Below are 15,215 nucleotides of genomic sequence, written 5' to 3'. Positions count from 1 at the left end.
TAAAACAAACGCGTGTGTGTGTGTTTTCGGCTCTGCTTTGCACGTATGTGTTTGACTATCTGTGTGTGTCCCTGCCTGAGATGGTTCTGCCAGGGGAATGCCTAGAGAACGGTGTGTGTGAAGTCTTGCTGTGTAATTGGTGTACACAGGGTGTGCTAATGAGCTTCCTTCTCCGTCACGCACACACACACACCTGACGGATAATTACCCCTCCATCTATCTCTCTCCTGCTCTCTCTCTCCGTTTCCTCACCTGTCTCTCTTTCACTTCCTCTTTGTCCCTCTTTCTGTCTCTCCTATCTTTCCATCTGTCTCCCACTTTGTCCTTCTTTTACTTTGTCTCTACCTCCCTCCCTGTCTATCCAACTGTCTGAAAATAAGGGATCTTAGGGGGAGAGAGGGAGGACGGGGGATAAACAGAAGGGGATAGAAAAACGAAGGGGGAGAAAGGGAGAGATGGAGAGAAGGAAAAAGAAAGAGGAGGAATGAGACACTAGCACAAGGTTACAGGGAGCTAGGAGGAGTGGAGGAGAGTGAGTGGAAATCAATGTTAGCCGGTGGGAGAGGCCTGCCTCCAATAAGCCCATACTTCATTTAGAATAACCAATAGGACAAATGACTCTGGGCTATCAATCTCTCTCTGCTGCCTGGCTGGCTGACGGCTGGGGAGGAAGCTACACTCTCCTCACTGTCCTTTAATGACGACACGTTCTCCTCTGGTCTCGCAATGATGACATGGACCTGGTCCAAAGACGACCCCTGGGCTAGCAGCCTCCCCTTCTGCACATCTAAAGGAGTCAGATCGGTGTACTGGAAGTTACGTTAGGTGGAGCCATCCACGGTTTTCTTCAGATCTGAAATTACCGAAGAGGTATCTCATAGGTGGGGTTATATTGATGCTGCACAACTACTAGTGCACACTCTTTCTCTCACACGCGCACACACACACACCCACACACACACACACACAGACCAGTGTTGACACAAATGCACACAGGAAGGATCGATGTGAGGGGAGACACACACTGAGAGCTCATTGTGGAGGTCACACTGCATTAATGTTACTGTGATGGAGGTGAACTCCACTAGGACCCCCTCTCCTCCTCCCTAGGGACAGTCCTCTCCTGCCTGGGCACCAGCACACAAATGAGGCGCTCTCCCTGGAGGTCAGGGTTCATCCTTGAAGTGATGATCTTACATGGTATCACGTTTATATTGTGTGGTGGTATTAGCCACAATACTATATTACATTTGGTATTGTGGCTATTAGAATAATTTAACCCGATATGCAGCTAGCATTCTTCCTTATCTTTGGTTTGTGCGCGTGTGTACATGGGTGTATAGTGCACCTCTTCTCCCTCTCAGCCATGCAGTCCTGTTCATCACCAGCAGGGTGCAGCACTGCTACTCTACAAGATGGCCTTACTAACGGAGGAAAACCTAACCACCTCAACACAGCCCAATAGATTGATGGAAAGGAGGCTGGCAATAAATCAAGCAGAAAAGCAAATGTAGAAAAAGCTGTTCTTGTTTGTGTCTAAACAGGGGGAATAGAATAAATCTGCTCTATTTTTCACTCCGTTTGAAAGCAAATGTGATCGTATTTGTATGCATTGGTTGGTTAGAGACCTTCATTTTTAAAAGTGCACCTTGGGAATTTTAAGCTGTATGTTTACTTTGCTTCAATATAACCTATTTATATATCCAATTTTATTTCCATTTGGTGATGACTGAAATGGGGTTAAATGCAAATATGCTTTTTGTCCTATTAGTCTTAAATTAATGAGGATGTTCAGTATTTTATCCCATAATTTTATTACTCGTAAAAATCATTATTTGATTATCACCTATAATACAAACAAATTGCAGCCCAAAGCTCTTTTATTTATTTTTTATTATTCTGTTTTTAGAGGGGTTGTGAGCTTTATTGTTGAATGTGCCACCAAATAATAACAGTAGCAATGGTTATGAACATATTCAATAACACTGCTAACAATGTCTGTGTTTGTGTGTGACTCTTCTCTCTTCCCAATCCCCAACTCAGCATTAGTTAACACATCTGTATACTGTCCTTGTGAAGTGTTCTTTATCCCTTCATCTCCCCCTGTTGTGTAGTGGTCAACACACACACCTCTATCTCCCTCTCTCTAGTGGTCATCAGTGTCCATATGGGCTGCAGTGTGGTCACTCAGTGTCCGTATGGCGGTGTTCTGGGAAATGTACTGCTCTCTAATAGGGGTTAATAGCAGTACCCATCTGGCTGTAGCTGGTCTGATCTGACCACCCTGCTGAAGGACACTTGGTCTTGGACACTCCTCTGACCACATGGCCAGTGAAGCTCAGCTCAGTGTGGGGTTGCTGGGTGCATGCTGCTGCATTAATGGCTTTAACCATCCAGGGCCTGTTAGTGTTGTCTACCAGGCAGCCGCTATATGTCGGACCAGTCATATGTTTACTTCAAATGTTTGCTTGAATGTTTTTCTGGAATTTTTGGTTGAGTATTCATATAATGTAAAGTGCTGGAAAAGCTCTACATAAATCCAATCCAGTAACGTCGTACAGCCAGTCGGTTGTGGTGGGTGGCAGACTGATCCTTGTTCTTCCTGACCCAGCCTGAGGTTGAATGTAAAGGTGAAGCCCACTTAGTGTTTGCATGGTGGGGTGTTGGAGGTGTACTGGAGGCAGATGGCATCAGGGAGAGGCTCTTTCCACTGAGGAGAATCGCACATAATTGGAGAGTGATGCTTAGTAGCAGTCTGCCGATCGATGCCAATCCCTCCTCTCTAAGTCCGGGGGTTATCGTTTGCTTTTCTTTTCATACGCTGCAATTAATCCAGTGTTTAGCCCCTCTCATGCCTGCCGTGGGAGAGCATGGGCATACCAATGACCTGGTTAGGACCACTATCACCCCTACTGTGTGTGTAGTTGGGCTCACGTCTGGTTTGTAAATGGATGCTCCTCGGGACTTCACTGTGCTCCGTTACGTTTTTTTTTTTCATGATGTGTGTGTGTGAGGGGGGGGTGTCACCTCAGTGTGTTGTCTCTCGTCCTCGGTGTGAAATCAGAACCAGGGAGAATCCTGCCCAGATGCCTACAGCTCAGAACTATAGGATAAAATGTTTCACCATGCACCAACCAGACAGACCTGTACATGGAAGTAACACCCACAGAGAGACACTTAAAGCACACCAACCACTGACAAATCAAGCATACTGTTTTCTGGCCTGAAGAGAGAGCGAGAGAGACCCCCCATCCATAAAATCATTAAGCCACAGTGACCACACACCTCAGGCAGCTTACATGGAAAGAGGTTATAGCACAGGACACAGTTGCTGGGTAGGGCTTTTAAAATGATCGTTTGTGCAGTTTTTTTAAACATATCTAAAGCTCTGTTTTTGGTAGCCGGAGCTTTTAGATTGGCGTCGTTAGATTGGTATATTTGAAAAATGACATTAGGCCTACACAATTGCTAAACAAGAAGAGAAAAGGAAAGAGTGGAGGGGTAGAATGAAAGAGTGGAGGGGTAGAATGAAAGAGAGAGGGATTAGTGGTGTTTTCAGTGGAGTGTGTCCTGTTGAAGTGGCTAATATTTTAATTAAGTCTGAGAGGACTGAGAGCTGCCTGATAAACTCCCTCTCCTCTGTTGATGGTAATTTAGCTGCTCCCCAGAGGCACAGCCAGACACACTGGTGTGTGTGTGTGTGTGTGTGCGCACATATGTGTATCCTCCTCCCTATCCCATAAGGTGTGTCCTCCTCCCTATCCCATAGGGTGTTAGTTGTTGGTGGTGGTGGTGGTGTTTAGCTGTACCCAGAGACAGAGGCATAGCCAGCCCAGTGGCCCCTGGTCCTGTCTGCAGGCCTGTTCCTAACATGCTCTGATCCTTCTCTATCTGCTGTGGGGGGCTCCTCTCCTCTTCACTGAGTTATTGTCAGGCCTGAGGGAGGGCTGCTTGTCAGTTCTAAGAGCGGGTCTTTGTGGGGTATTTGTCAGGCCTAACCAGGGATCCACGGGGGGCTTTTGTCCCAGGGATGTAGTGCTAAACGGAGGCAGATGGCTGGGTGGTGTCAGCCTGTCAGCCACGTGGGGCACCAGAGGGGACAGGGAAGAGGGAGAAGGGGGCCCAGCACAGGCCTGTCACCCTAAAGAGGGGTTGGGTCACCCCGGGTCAGGCCCGCTGCCTGGCTCTTGTTAACACCCTCAATGGGCACCATGTGTGCCCCATTTTAGTCCCCCTGTCTGTGGGGCTGGTATCCTAGGAAACCGGGCTGCTGAGAATTCTCCTGGGGGAGGGAGGGTCCCCCCACACACACTCTATTGCTCTCTCTGGAGAAAGGGGGTGAATGTTTGATTGACAAAAGGAGTGTGTCTCCTCCTTAATGGCTTTTTAGTCAGCTGGATAATAGACTGGCTATCTCTCTGTCTCTCCCTCTCTCTGACACCCCCTCACTAATGCTGGGTAATTACATGATTTGTAGTGTTTGGGATTTGTATTAATGGAGGATTTATGAGGGCCTGCTTGGTGTGTGTTAAAGGAAAGTTTCAGCCATTTCGAATGTTATATTGTTTTTGTGCATCTCTGAGTGATGTTCTATCGATTCCCTGGGTAATTTCAGTTTTCATGTGTATCTGAATTATTGCCGTTCACGCAGGCAGAAATCCGGCCAATATGACGTAGCACCATGATAAAGTCGCTCTCACTACACTAGAAGTCAATAGGAATACGACATTTAGATCGCAAAAACGTCTCATACATGTCATATTTCAATACTGGCTGATGTCATAACTTGGAAGGATGTCTTCTCTCGAATGAGCCATTGATCATAATTTTGCGATATTCCTACCTCGAGAAATGTCTAACTTAACGGATGGTCTAGCACATTTTTCCTGTTTGTCTGCTACTTTAGTCCAGAGTGCATTGCATGGTGCAGTTGCCAGAGATATTATAGAAAGGAGATGGGAATCCAATGAAATAAGGAACATATAACACCCCACCCAGCAGACTTTCGACCAAACGCATTCACCTTGTCATGTTGTCACGTGATTGCTAAGCTAATCGCCACGCAATCCCTTCTCAAAGTCAGTGTATATGTCGAGAAATGTGTCTATTTTCCTCTAAAGTACATTATGTCACAATTCCAAAGCTATACGATACTACAGACAGCATGTTAATTATCACACATTTCGGAAAATATTTATAATGTTGTACTTCTTGTTGATTAAATTCATGCTAATGTTGGGTTTTTTAGCGAGCACCCAAAAGACTCACATTCGCTCCTTGTCCCAGAATTGCCCAGAATGCACCACGCAACCCATTGACGTAGCATGGGCAACTGTCTTGTTCAGGGGCAGAACGACCGATTTTTACCTTGTCAGCTCGGGGATTCAATCTAGCAACCTTTCAGTTACTGGCCCAATGCTCTAACCACTAGGCTACCTGCTGTCCCAATATGGTGAGATTGTAGACTCCTAAATTGATAGCTGTAAAATTGCCTAAACAAACTGTACTAACTAAACTCAGCAACAACAACAAAAAGTCCCTTTTTCAGGACAAGTTCTTAAAAGATAATTCGTAATAATCCAAATGACTTCACAGGTCTTCATTGTAAAGGGTTTAAACAATGTTTCTCATGCTTGTTCAATGAACCATAAACAATTAATGAACATGCACCAGTGGAACGGCCATTAAGAGACTAACTGCTTACAGACTGTAGGCAATTAAGGTCACAGTTATGAAAACATAGGACACTAAAGAGGCCTTTTTACTGACTCTGAAACCCACAAAAAGAAAGATGCCCAGGGTCCCTGCTCATCTGCGTGAACATGCCTTAGGCATGCTGCAAGGAGGCATGAGGACTGCAGATGTGGCCAGGGCAATAAATTGCAATGTCCGTACTGTGAGACACCTAAGACAGCGCTACAAGGAGACAGGACGGACAGCTGATCGTCCCCGCAGTGGAGGACCACGTTAAACAACACCTGCACAAGATTGGTACATCTGAACATCACACCTGCGGGATAGGTACAGGATGGCAACAACAACTGCCCGAGTTACACCAGGAATTCACAATCCCTCCATCAGTGCTCAGACTGTTCGCAATAGGCTGAGAGAGTCTGGACTGAGGGCATGTAGGCCTGTTGTAAGGCAGGTCCTCATCAGACATCACCGGCAACAATGTCGCCTATGGGCACAAACCCACCGTCGTTGGACCAGACAGGACTGGCAAAAGGTGCTCTTCACTGACGAGTCGCGGTTTTGTTTCACCAAGGGTGATGGACGGATTCGTGTTTATCGTCAAAGGAATGAGCATTACACCGAGGCCTTTACTCTGGAGGGGGATCGATTTGGAGGTGGAGGGTCCGTCATGGTTTTGGGCGGTGTGTCACAGCATCATCGGACTGAGCTTGTTGTCATTGTAGGCAATCGCAACGCTGTGCATTACAGGAAAGACATCCTCCTCCCTCAGGTGGTACCCTTCCTGCAGGCTCATACTGACATTACCCTCCAGCATGACAATTACACCAGCCATACTGCTCGTCCTGTGCGTGATTTCCTGCAAGACAGGAATGTCAGTGTTCTTCATGGCCAGCGAAGAGCCCAGATCTCAATCCCATTGAGCACATCTGGGACCTGTTGGATCGGAGGGGGGAGGACTAGGGCCATTCCCCCAGAAATGTCTGGTAACTTGCTGGTGCCTTGGTGGAAGAGAGGGGAAACATCTCACAGCAAGAACTGGCAAATCTGGTGCAGTCCATGAGGAGGAGATGCACTGCAGTACTTAATGCAGCTGGTGGCCACACCAGATGCTGACTGTTACTTTGGATTTTGACCCCCCCCTTTGTTCAGGGAGACATTTATTCATTTTCTGTTAGTCACATGTCTGTGGAACTTGATCAGTTTATGTCTCAGTTGTTGAATATTGTTATGTTCATACAAATATTTACGTATGTTAAGTTTGCTGAAAATAAATGCAGTTGACAGTGAGAGGACCTTTCTTTTTTTGCTGAGTTTAGCTCCGTTGCATGCTGATATTGTCTTTGGTATTATTGTGTGTAGCTAGCCAGCCCATAGAAAGAGCATTGCATTGTGGATTTTGTAGTGGACTTGAGCAGCAACAGATTTCCACAACAATTTCCATGTTGCTACCAACCTTATTATAACTCCAAAATGCTACAGTTGTTCACAACTCATCAAATTTGATCCGATCTTCATCGAAGTCACAACAATAGACAAACATAGTGTGCTTAAACTAATAAAACACACATGATTGTGTTTTTCTTGTCTATATTGAATACATCATTTACAGATTCACAGTGTAGGTTGGAAAAAGTATGTGAACCCCTTGGCTAATGACTTCTCCAAAAGCTAATTGGAGTCAGCCAACCTGGAGTCCAATCAATGAGACGAGATTGGAGATGTTGGTTGGGGTGCCCTTGCCCTATAAAAAACACTCAATAAATTTGAGTTTGCTGTTCACAAGAAGCATTGCCTGATGTGAACCATGCCTCGAACAAAAGAGATTTCAGAAGACCTAAGATTAAGAATTGTTGTTGACTTGCATAAAGATGGAAAGGGTTACAAAAGTATCTTGTCGTGGAAATTTCCTGTATTTACCAAATCATGAGAGCAAACCACACACAAGTCAGAGTTAGTTATCACAAAGTCCATCTTTAATTATATGAGCTCCATCACAACCCTGTGACTCTCAGATCAATTCAGTGTCTATCAATGAATTCTCTGAGTCCCTTTCACATTGCAACTGAGATCCTTTATAGCAAAGACACACATAGCCAGACAGCATCGGCATAATTTATCGTTCAGCTTTGTCTCCTAAACTATGTTCTTTTCTCAAACTCAGAACCATAAACAAATCCTCCATATCAACAGGCATATATCAAATCCATCCTATCTTGACAAGATCACAGAGACACATTGACTGGCACACAGACATTGTGGAGCCACGAGATACACGCTTGACCTTTCCCCTCTCTCCGGCCCACGTAACTTAGTCCTGACAGAGACCAGATGACTGTAAACCCCGCCACAGTATTATACAAAAACATTCTGATGAGAAGTAACTTACAAACATATGATGAATATAAAACATCTTACCTATGTTACCAACTAATTCTGATTATTCCCCAACAATCTCTAAAAGCCTTGATCTTCATCAGTCCACGGTAAGACAAAATGTCTATAAATGGAGAAAGTTCAGCTCTGTTGCTACTCTCCCTAGGAGTGGCCATCCTGCAAGGATGAATGCAAGAGCACAGCGCAGAATGCTCAATGAGGTTAAGAAGAATTATATAGTGTCAGCTAAAGACGGAAATCTCTGGAACATGCGAACATCTCTGTTGACGAGTCTACGATACGTAAAAAAAATTAACATGATGGGTGTTCATGGGAGGACACCACGGAAGAAGCCACTGCTGTCCAAAAAAAAAACATTGCTGCATGTCTGAAGTTTGCAAAAGTGCACCTGGATGTTCTTCAGCGCTACTGACAAAATATTCTGTGGACAGATGAAACTACAGCTGAGTTGTTTGGAAGGAACACACAACACAGTGTGGAGAAAAAATGCACAACACACCAACATCAAAACCTCATCCCAACTGTAAAGTATGGTGGAGGGAGCATCGTGGTTTGGGGCTGCTTTGCTGCCTCGGCCTGGACAGCTTCCTATCATCGACGGAAAAATGAATTCCCAAGTTTATCAAGACATTTTGCAGGAGAATGTTAGGCTAAAGTAAATCAACAGAAGTAAATCAACAACAATGGCTTCAACAGAAGAAAATACGCCTTCTGGAGTGGCCCAGTCAGAGTCCTGACCTCAACCCGATTTTAGATGCTGTGGCATGACCTCGAGCAGTTCACACCAGACATCCCAATAATATTGCTAAAACAGTTTTGTAGAGAGGAATGGTCCAAAATTCCTCCTGACTGTTGTGCAGGTTTGATCCATAACTACAGAAAACATTTGGTTGAGGTTATTGCTGCCAAAGGAGGGTCAACCAGTTATTAAATCCAAGGGTTCACATACTTTTTCCACCCTGCACTGTGAATGTTTACACTGTGTTCAATAAAGACATGAAAACGTATAATTGTTTGTATGTTATTAGTTTAAGCAGACTGTTTGTGTATTGTTGTGACCTAGATGAAGATCAGATCAAATTTTATGACCAATTTATGCAGAAATCCAGGTATTTCCAAAGGGTTCACATACTGTTTCTTGCCGCTGTATATCCAGTCAGTCCTGTAACCCTGTATCTTGTATCCAGTCAATCCTGTACCTTGTATCCAGTCAGTCCTGTAAACCCTGTATCTTGTATCCAGTCAATCCTGTATCTTGTATCCAGTCAGTCCTGTATCTTGTACCCAGTCAGTCCTGTATCTTGTATCCAGTCAACCCTGTATCTTGTATCCAGTCAATCCTGTATCTTGTATCCAGTCAATCCTGTAACCCTGTATCTTGTATCCAGTCAATCCTGTATCTTGTATCCAGTCAATCCTGTATCTTGTATCCAGTCAATCCTGTATTTTGTATCCAGTCAGTCCTGTATCTTGTATCCAGTCAGTCCTGTAGTCCTGTATCTTGTATCCAGTCAGTCCCGTAACCCTGTATATTGTATCCAGTCAGTCCCGTAAACCCTGTATCTTGTATCCAGTCAATCCTGTATCTTGTATCCAGTCAGTCCTGTAACCCTGTATCTTGTATCCAGTCAATCCTGTATCTTGTATCCAGTCAATCCTGTATCTTGTATCCAGTCAGTCCTGTAACCCTGTATCTTGTATCCAGTCAATCCTGTAATTCTGTATCTTGTATCCAGTCAGTCCTGTAGTCCTGTATCTTGTATCCAGTCAGTCCTGTATCTTGTATCCAGTCAGTCCTGTATCTTGTATCCAGTCAGTCCTGTAGTCCTGTATCTTGTATCCAGTCAGTCCTGTAACCCTGTATCTTGTATCCAGTCAGTCCTGTAACCCTGTATCTTGTATCCAGTCAGTCCTGTAACCCTGTATCTTGTATCCAGTCAGTCCTGTATCTTGTATCCACCAGTCAGTCCTGTAAACCCTGTATCTTGTATCCAGTCAGGCCTGTAACCCTGTATCTTGTATCCAGTCAGTCCTGTAACCCTGTATCTTGTATCCAGTCAGGCCTGTAACCCGGTATCTTAGATCCAGTCAGTCCTGTAACCCTGTATCTTGTATCCAGTCAGTCCTGTAACCCGGTATCTTAGATCCAGTCAGTCCTGTAACCCTGTATCTTGTATCCAGTCAGTCCTGTAACCCTGTATCTTGTATCCATTCAGTCCTGTAAACCCTGTATCTTGTATCCAGTCAGTCCTGTAAACCCTGTATCTCGTATCCAGTCAGTCCTGTAAACCCTGTATCTTGTATCCAGTCAGTCCTATAAACCCTGTATCTTGTATCCAGTCAGTCCAGTCAGTCCTGTAACCCCTGTATCTTGTATCCAGTCAGTCCTGTAACCCTGTATCTTGTATCCAGTCAATCCTGTATCTTGTATCCAGTCAATCCTGTATCTTGTATCCAGTCAGTCCTGTAACCCCTGTATCTTGTATCCAGTCAATCCTGTATCTTGTATCCAGTCAATCCTGTATCTTGTACCCAGTCAGTCCTGTATCTTGTATCCAGTCAATCCTGTATCTTGTATCCAGTCAGTCCTGTAACCCTGTATCTTGTATCCAGTCAATCCTGTATCTTGTATCCAGTCAATCCTGTATCTTGTATCCAGTTAATCCTGTATCTTGTATCCAGTCAGTCCTGTATCTTGTATCCAGTCAATCCTGTATCTTGTATCCAGTCAGTCCTGTATCTTGTATCCAGTCAATCCTGTATCTTGTATCCAGTCAATCCTGTATCTTGTATCCAGTCAATCCTGTATCTTGTACCCAGTCAGTCCTGTATCTTGTATCCAGTCAATTCTGTATCTTGTATCCAGTCAATCCTGTATTTTGTATCCAGTCAGTCCTGTAACCCCTGTATCTTGTATCCAGTCAATCCTGTATCTTGTATCCAGTCAGTCCTGTATCTTGTACCCAGTCAGTCCTGTATCTTGTATCCAGTCAATCCTGTATCTTGTATCCAGTCAATCCTGTATTTTGTATCCAGTCAGTCCTGTAACCCTGTATCTTGTATCCAGTCCATCCTGTATCTTGTATCCAGTCAATCCTGTATCTTGTATCCAGTCAATCCTGTATTTTGTATCCAGTCAGTCCTGTATCGTGTATCCAGTCAGTCCTGTAGTCGTGTATCCAGTCAGTCCTGTAGTCCTGTATCTTGTATCCAGTCAGTCCTGTAACCCTGTATATTGTATCCAGTCAGTCCTGTAACACTGTATCTTGTATCCAGTCAGTCCTGTAAACCCTGTATCTTGTATCCAGTCAATCCTGTATCTTGTATCCAGTCAGTCCTGTAACCCTGTATCTTGTATCCAGTCAATCCTGTATCTTGTATCCAGTCAATCCTGTATCTTGTATCCAGTCAGTCCTGTAACCCTGTATCTTGTATCCAGTCAATCCTGTAACTCTGTATCTTGTATCCAGTCAGTCCTGTAGTCCTGTATCTTGTATCCAGTCAGTCCTGTAACCCTGTATCTTGTATCCAGTCAGTCCTGTAACCCTGTATCTTGTATCCAGTCAGTCCTGTAACCCTGTATCTTGTATCCAGTCAGTCCTGTAACCCTGTATCATGTATCCAGTCAGTCCTGTATCTTGTATCCACCAGTCAGTCCTGTAAACCCTGTATCTTGTATCCAGTCAGGCCTGTAACCCTGTATCTTGTATCCAGTCAGTCCTGTAACCCTGTATCTTGTATCCAGTCAGTCCTGTAACCCTGTATCTTGTATCCTGTCAGTCCTGTAAACCCTGTATCTTGTATCCAGTCAGTCCAGTCAGTCCTGTAAACCCTGTATCTTGTATCCAGTCAGTCCTGTAAACCCTGTATCTTGTATCCAGTCAGTCCTGTAAACCCTGTATCTTGTATCCAGTCAGTCCTGTAAACCCTGTATCTTGTATCCAGTCAGTCCTGTAAACCCTGTATCTTGTATCCAGTCAGTCCTGTAACCCAGTATCCTGTTGGTGCTGTAACCCAGTCTTGTATCTCCTGTTCCCTGTAGGTTTGCTGGTAAAACGGCCAGTAGTGGAGCTGTGGTGCTGGTGACGGTGGAGCTGAGGGAGTCGTCTACAGCCTTGATCACCATCAACACAGAGAAGAGTGTCGTGGGCTCCATGCTGCTCCGAGACCTTAAACTGGCCCTTGCCCAGGCCTAGAGTCTACAGCGCCCCCTAGCCCTAGTCCTCCAACACAGGGAGAAATGCACAGCTGCCATGGAGGTCTCATACACATGCATGCAAAAACACACATACACAACATTTATTTCTGTCTCTCAATCTCAATTCTTCTTCTCTTTCATTCTCTGTCACGCAAATACACACTTACATGCAGCAAAGAGATTGATATAGTTTCTCTCATGCTTAAACGTCCTCTAAGGTACACACTCATACACACACCTCATCATATTTTTTTACACTGTGACAGTCTATTGTCAGCAATGAGCATCAATGTTCATTTCAACAGGACTCTTGTTTCTCCCTAGACCTGAGACTCTGTGTCTCGATAGACCTGAGACTCTGTGTCTCGATAGACCTGAGACTCTGTGTCTCGATAGACCTGAGACTCTGTGTCTCGATAGACCTGAGACTCTGTGTCTCGATAGACCTGAGACTCTGTGTCTCGATAGACCTGAGACTCTGTGTCTCGATAGACCGGAGACTCTGTGTCTCGATAGACCGGAGACTCTGTGTCTCGATAGACCGGAGACTCTGTGTCTCGATAGACCGGAGACTCTGTGTCTCGATAGACCGGAGACTCTGTGTCTCGATAGACCGGAGACTCTGTGTCTCGATAGACCGGAGACTCTGTGTCTCGATAGACCGGAGACTCTGTGTCTCGATAGACCGGAGACTCTGTGTCTCGATAGACCTGAGACTCTGTGTCTCGATAGACCGGAGACTCTGTGTCTCGATAGACCGGAGACTCTGTCTCGATAGACCGGAGACTCTGTGTCTCGATAGACCTGAGACTCTGTGTCTCGATAGACCTGAGACTCTGTGTCTCGATAGACCGGAGACTCTGTGTCTCGATAGACCGGAGACTCTGTGTCTCCCCAGACCAGGTAACCAAAAATGTGTTCATCATTCAATGAGGTCTGTATCACTTTTGGTGAAAAGAACTAAATATATTAAAACTGTAACGTGAACTATGGTTGTTGACGGTTGTTTTGAATGAGTCTCTCTTGATTGTGGTGCTTTGTGTGTTTGGTTAGTGTATCGGGTTGTTTTCCAGTGTGTTTGTGGGTAGGGTTGTGGTGCAGTGTGACTAACTGGGTCTTGGGTTTCGGTGCGTTGGCTATGTGTGTGTTGGGCTAGGATGCAATGTTGGGTTCGGTTAGGATGCGTTGTGTTGGGTTAGGGTAATGTGTTTTGTGTCTGGCTGTGTTAGAGTGTAGTGTGTTTGTGTGTTGGGTGCAGTGTTTGTGTTGTGGTTTGTCTGGCTGTGTTTTCCAGCTCATAAGCGAGGTGTCTCCGAGGGCTATAGAGAACACCTGTTAGATCATCCATCACTTCTCCCTACGCACTTATTCCCCCTGCCAGCTGTTCATCACACACACACACACACCGACAGGCCATAGACAATCACTACAACAGACCGCAAAATATTTTTTCACACCCACTTCTTCTGCCATTTTCCCCTCTGACACACACAGCGAGAGCTGCAACTGGCAGTGTATAGAAACGGCTTTATCTGCCATTATGACACAAGCCGTTAAGGCCTACTGCAGCTGTAACTTACAGCTCCGTCTCACACACACACACTCAAATCTGGAGCTTTTACACTCCCGTCTTGACGTTTTTATGTCCTTTTTAGAGAAGGAATAGTCTGCTGCTAAATCAGACTTTACTCAACACAGACGTCCTGGCCTGCTGCTAAATCAGACTTTACTCAACACAGACGTCCTGGCCTGCTGCTAAATCAGACTTTACTCAACACAGACGTCCTGGCCTGCTGCTAAATCAGACTTTACTCAACACAGACGTCCTGGCCTGCTGCTAAATCAGACTTTACTCAACACAGACGTCCTGGCCTGCTGCTAAATCAGAATTTACTCAACACAGACGTCCTGGCCTGCTGCTAAATCAGACTTTACTCAACACAGACATCCTGGCCTGCTGCTAAATCAGACTTTACTCAACACAGACGTCCTGGCCTGCTGCTAAATCAGACTTTACTCAACACAGACGTCCTGGCCTGCTGCTAAATCAGACTTTACTCAACACAGACGTCCTGGCCTGCTGCTAAATCAGACTTTACTCAACACAGACGGTTTGGTGTTGTTGTAATGAATATGTACAGTATCTTAGATGCTTTCTTTCATGTTCCAGTTAACATTAGGGAAAGGGGGATACCTAGTCAGTTGTACAACTGAATGCCTTCAACTGAAAAGTGTCTTCCGCATTTAACCCAACCCCTCTAAATCAGAGAGGTGTGGGGGACTGCCATAATCGACATCCACGTCTTCGGTGCCCGGGGAACAGTGGGTTAACTGCCTTGCTCGGGCAGAATGACAGATTTCTACCTTCTCAGCTCAGGGATTCAATAACAACAAACAAAGGTGGTACCAACAGCATGTTCATTTAAATATTCTGAGTGGCTGAGTGACCTGATTCTCTGGATGCCTCTCCCCAATAGCTAAACAACCATACCTTCTGTGCATGTGCTACTATATTGTGAAAGGTATGTTGTACAAACCTCTTAGTTTGCTGTTACTTTATTAAAGGACATGATGATCAACATGTTGTACAACGGTCCGCGAGTGAAACTCTGAAATGAACACTTATTTCATAGTAGACACTAGATGCAGTTCTAATAAACAGTGGTTTCTGTTTTCTTCCTACAAATATGGCTCTATCTTTTGAATGGTTTATTAAGCTACAACATATTATGACCCCATCAGTTGTACAAACTTTTTTTTGTCTGCTATTGCTGTAAACGACATCATCAACATGTTGGACAAACGTCTTTGTCTGTTGTAACTATAATGACGTTGTAATACAGAACACAAGCAGGACACAGACAGGCAGTCTAAGTAGCAATTTAATGTTCTTAATTATTTCATATTCATTTGATTTATTTTCCTC

General features: G+C 44.8%; 1 protein-coding gene across 3 annotated transcripts in view; it reads left to right on the top strand.

Moving 5' to 3' along the window:
* LOC135518094 (AP-3 complex subunit beta-1-like) overlaps positions 1-14,868 on the top strand; it is a 100,875-nt gene extending 86,007 nt beyond the window's left edge. For all 3 annotated transcript variants that reach the window (XM_064942981.1, XM_064942982.1, XM_064942980.1), the window contains exon 27: positions 12,134-14,868. In XM_064942981.1, the coding sequence (XP_064799053.1) occupies positions 12,134-12,287 (154 nt within the window). In that variant the 3' untranslated portion in view covers positions 12,288-14,868. The remainder of the gene's footprint in view (positions 1-12,133) is intronic.
* Positions 14,869-15,215: the final 347 nt, after the last annotated feature.

The sequence above is a fragment of the Oncorhynchus masou genome, chromosome 28, assembly GCF_036934945.1.
Source record: "Oncorhynchus masou masou isolate Uvic2021 chromosome 28, UVic_Omas_1.1, whole genome shotgun sequence".
In the NCBI taxonomy this organism is placed as follows: Eukaryota; Metazoa; Chordata; class Actinopteri; order Salmoniformes; family Salmonidae; genus Oncorhynchus; species Oncorhynchus masou.
Note: the sequence above shows the minus strand (reverse complement) of the source record. Positions and strands in the feature narration are given on the sequence as shown.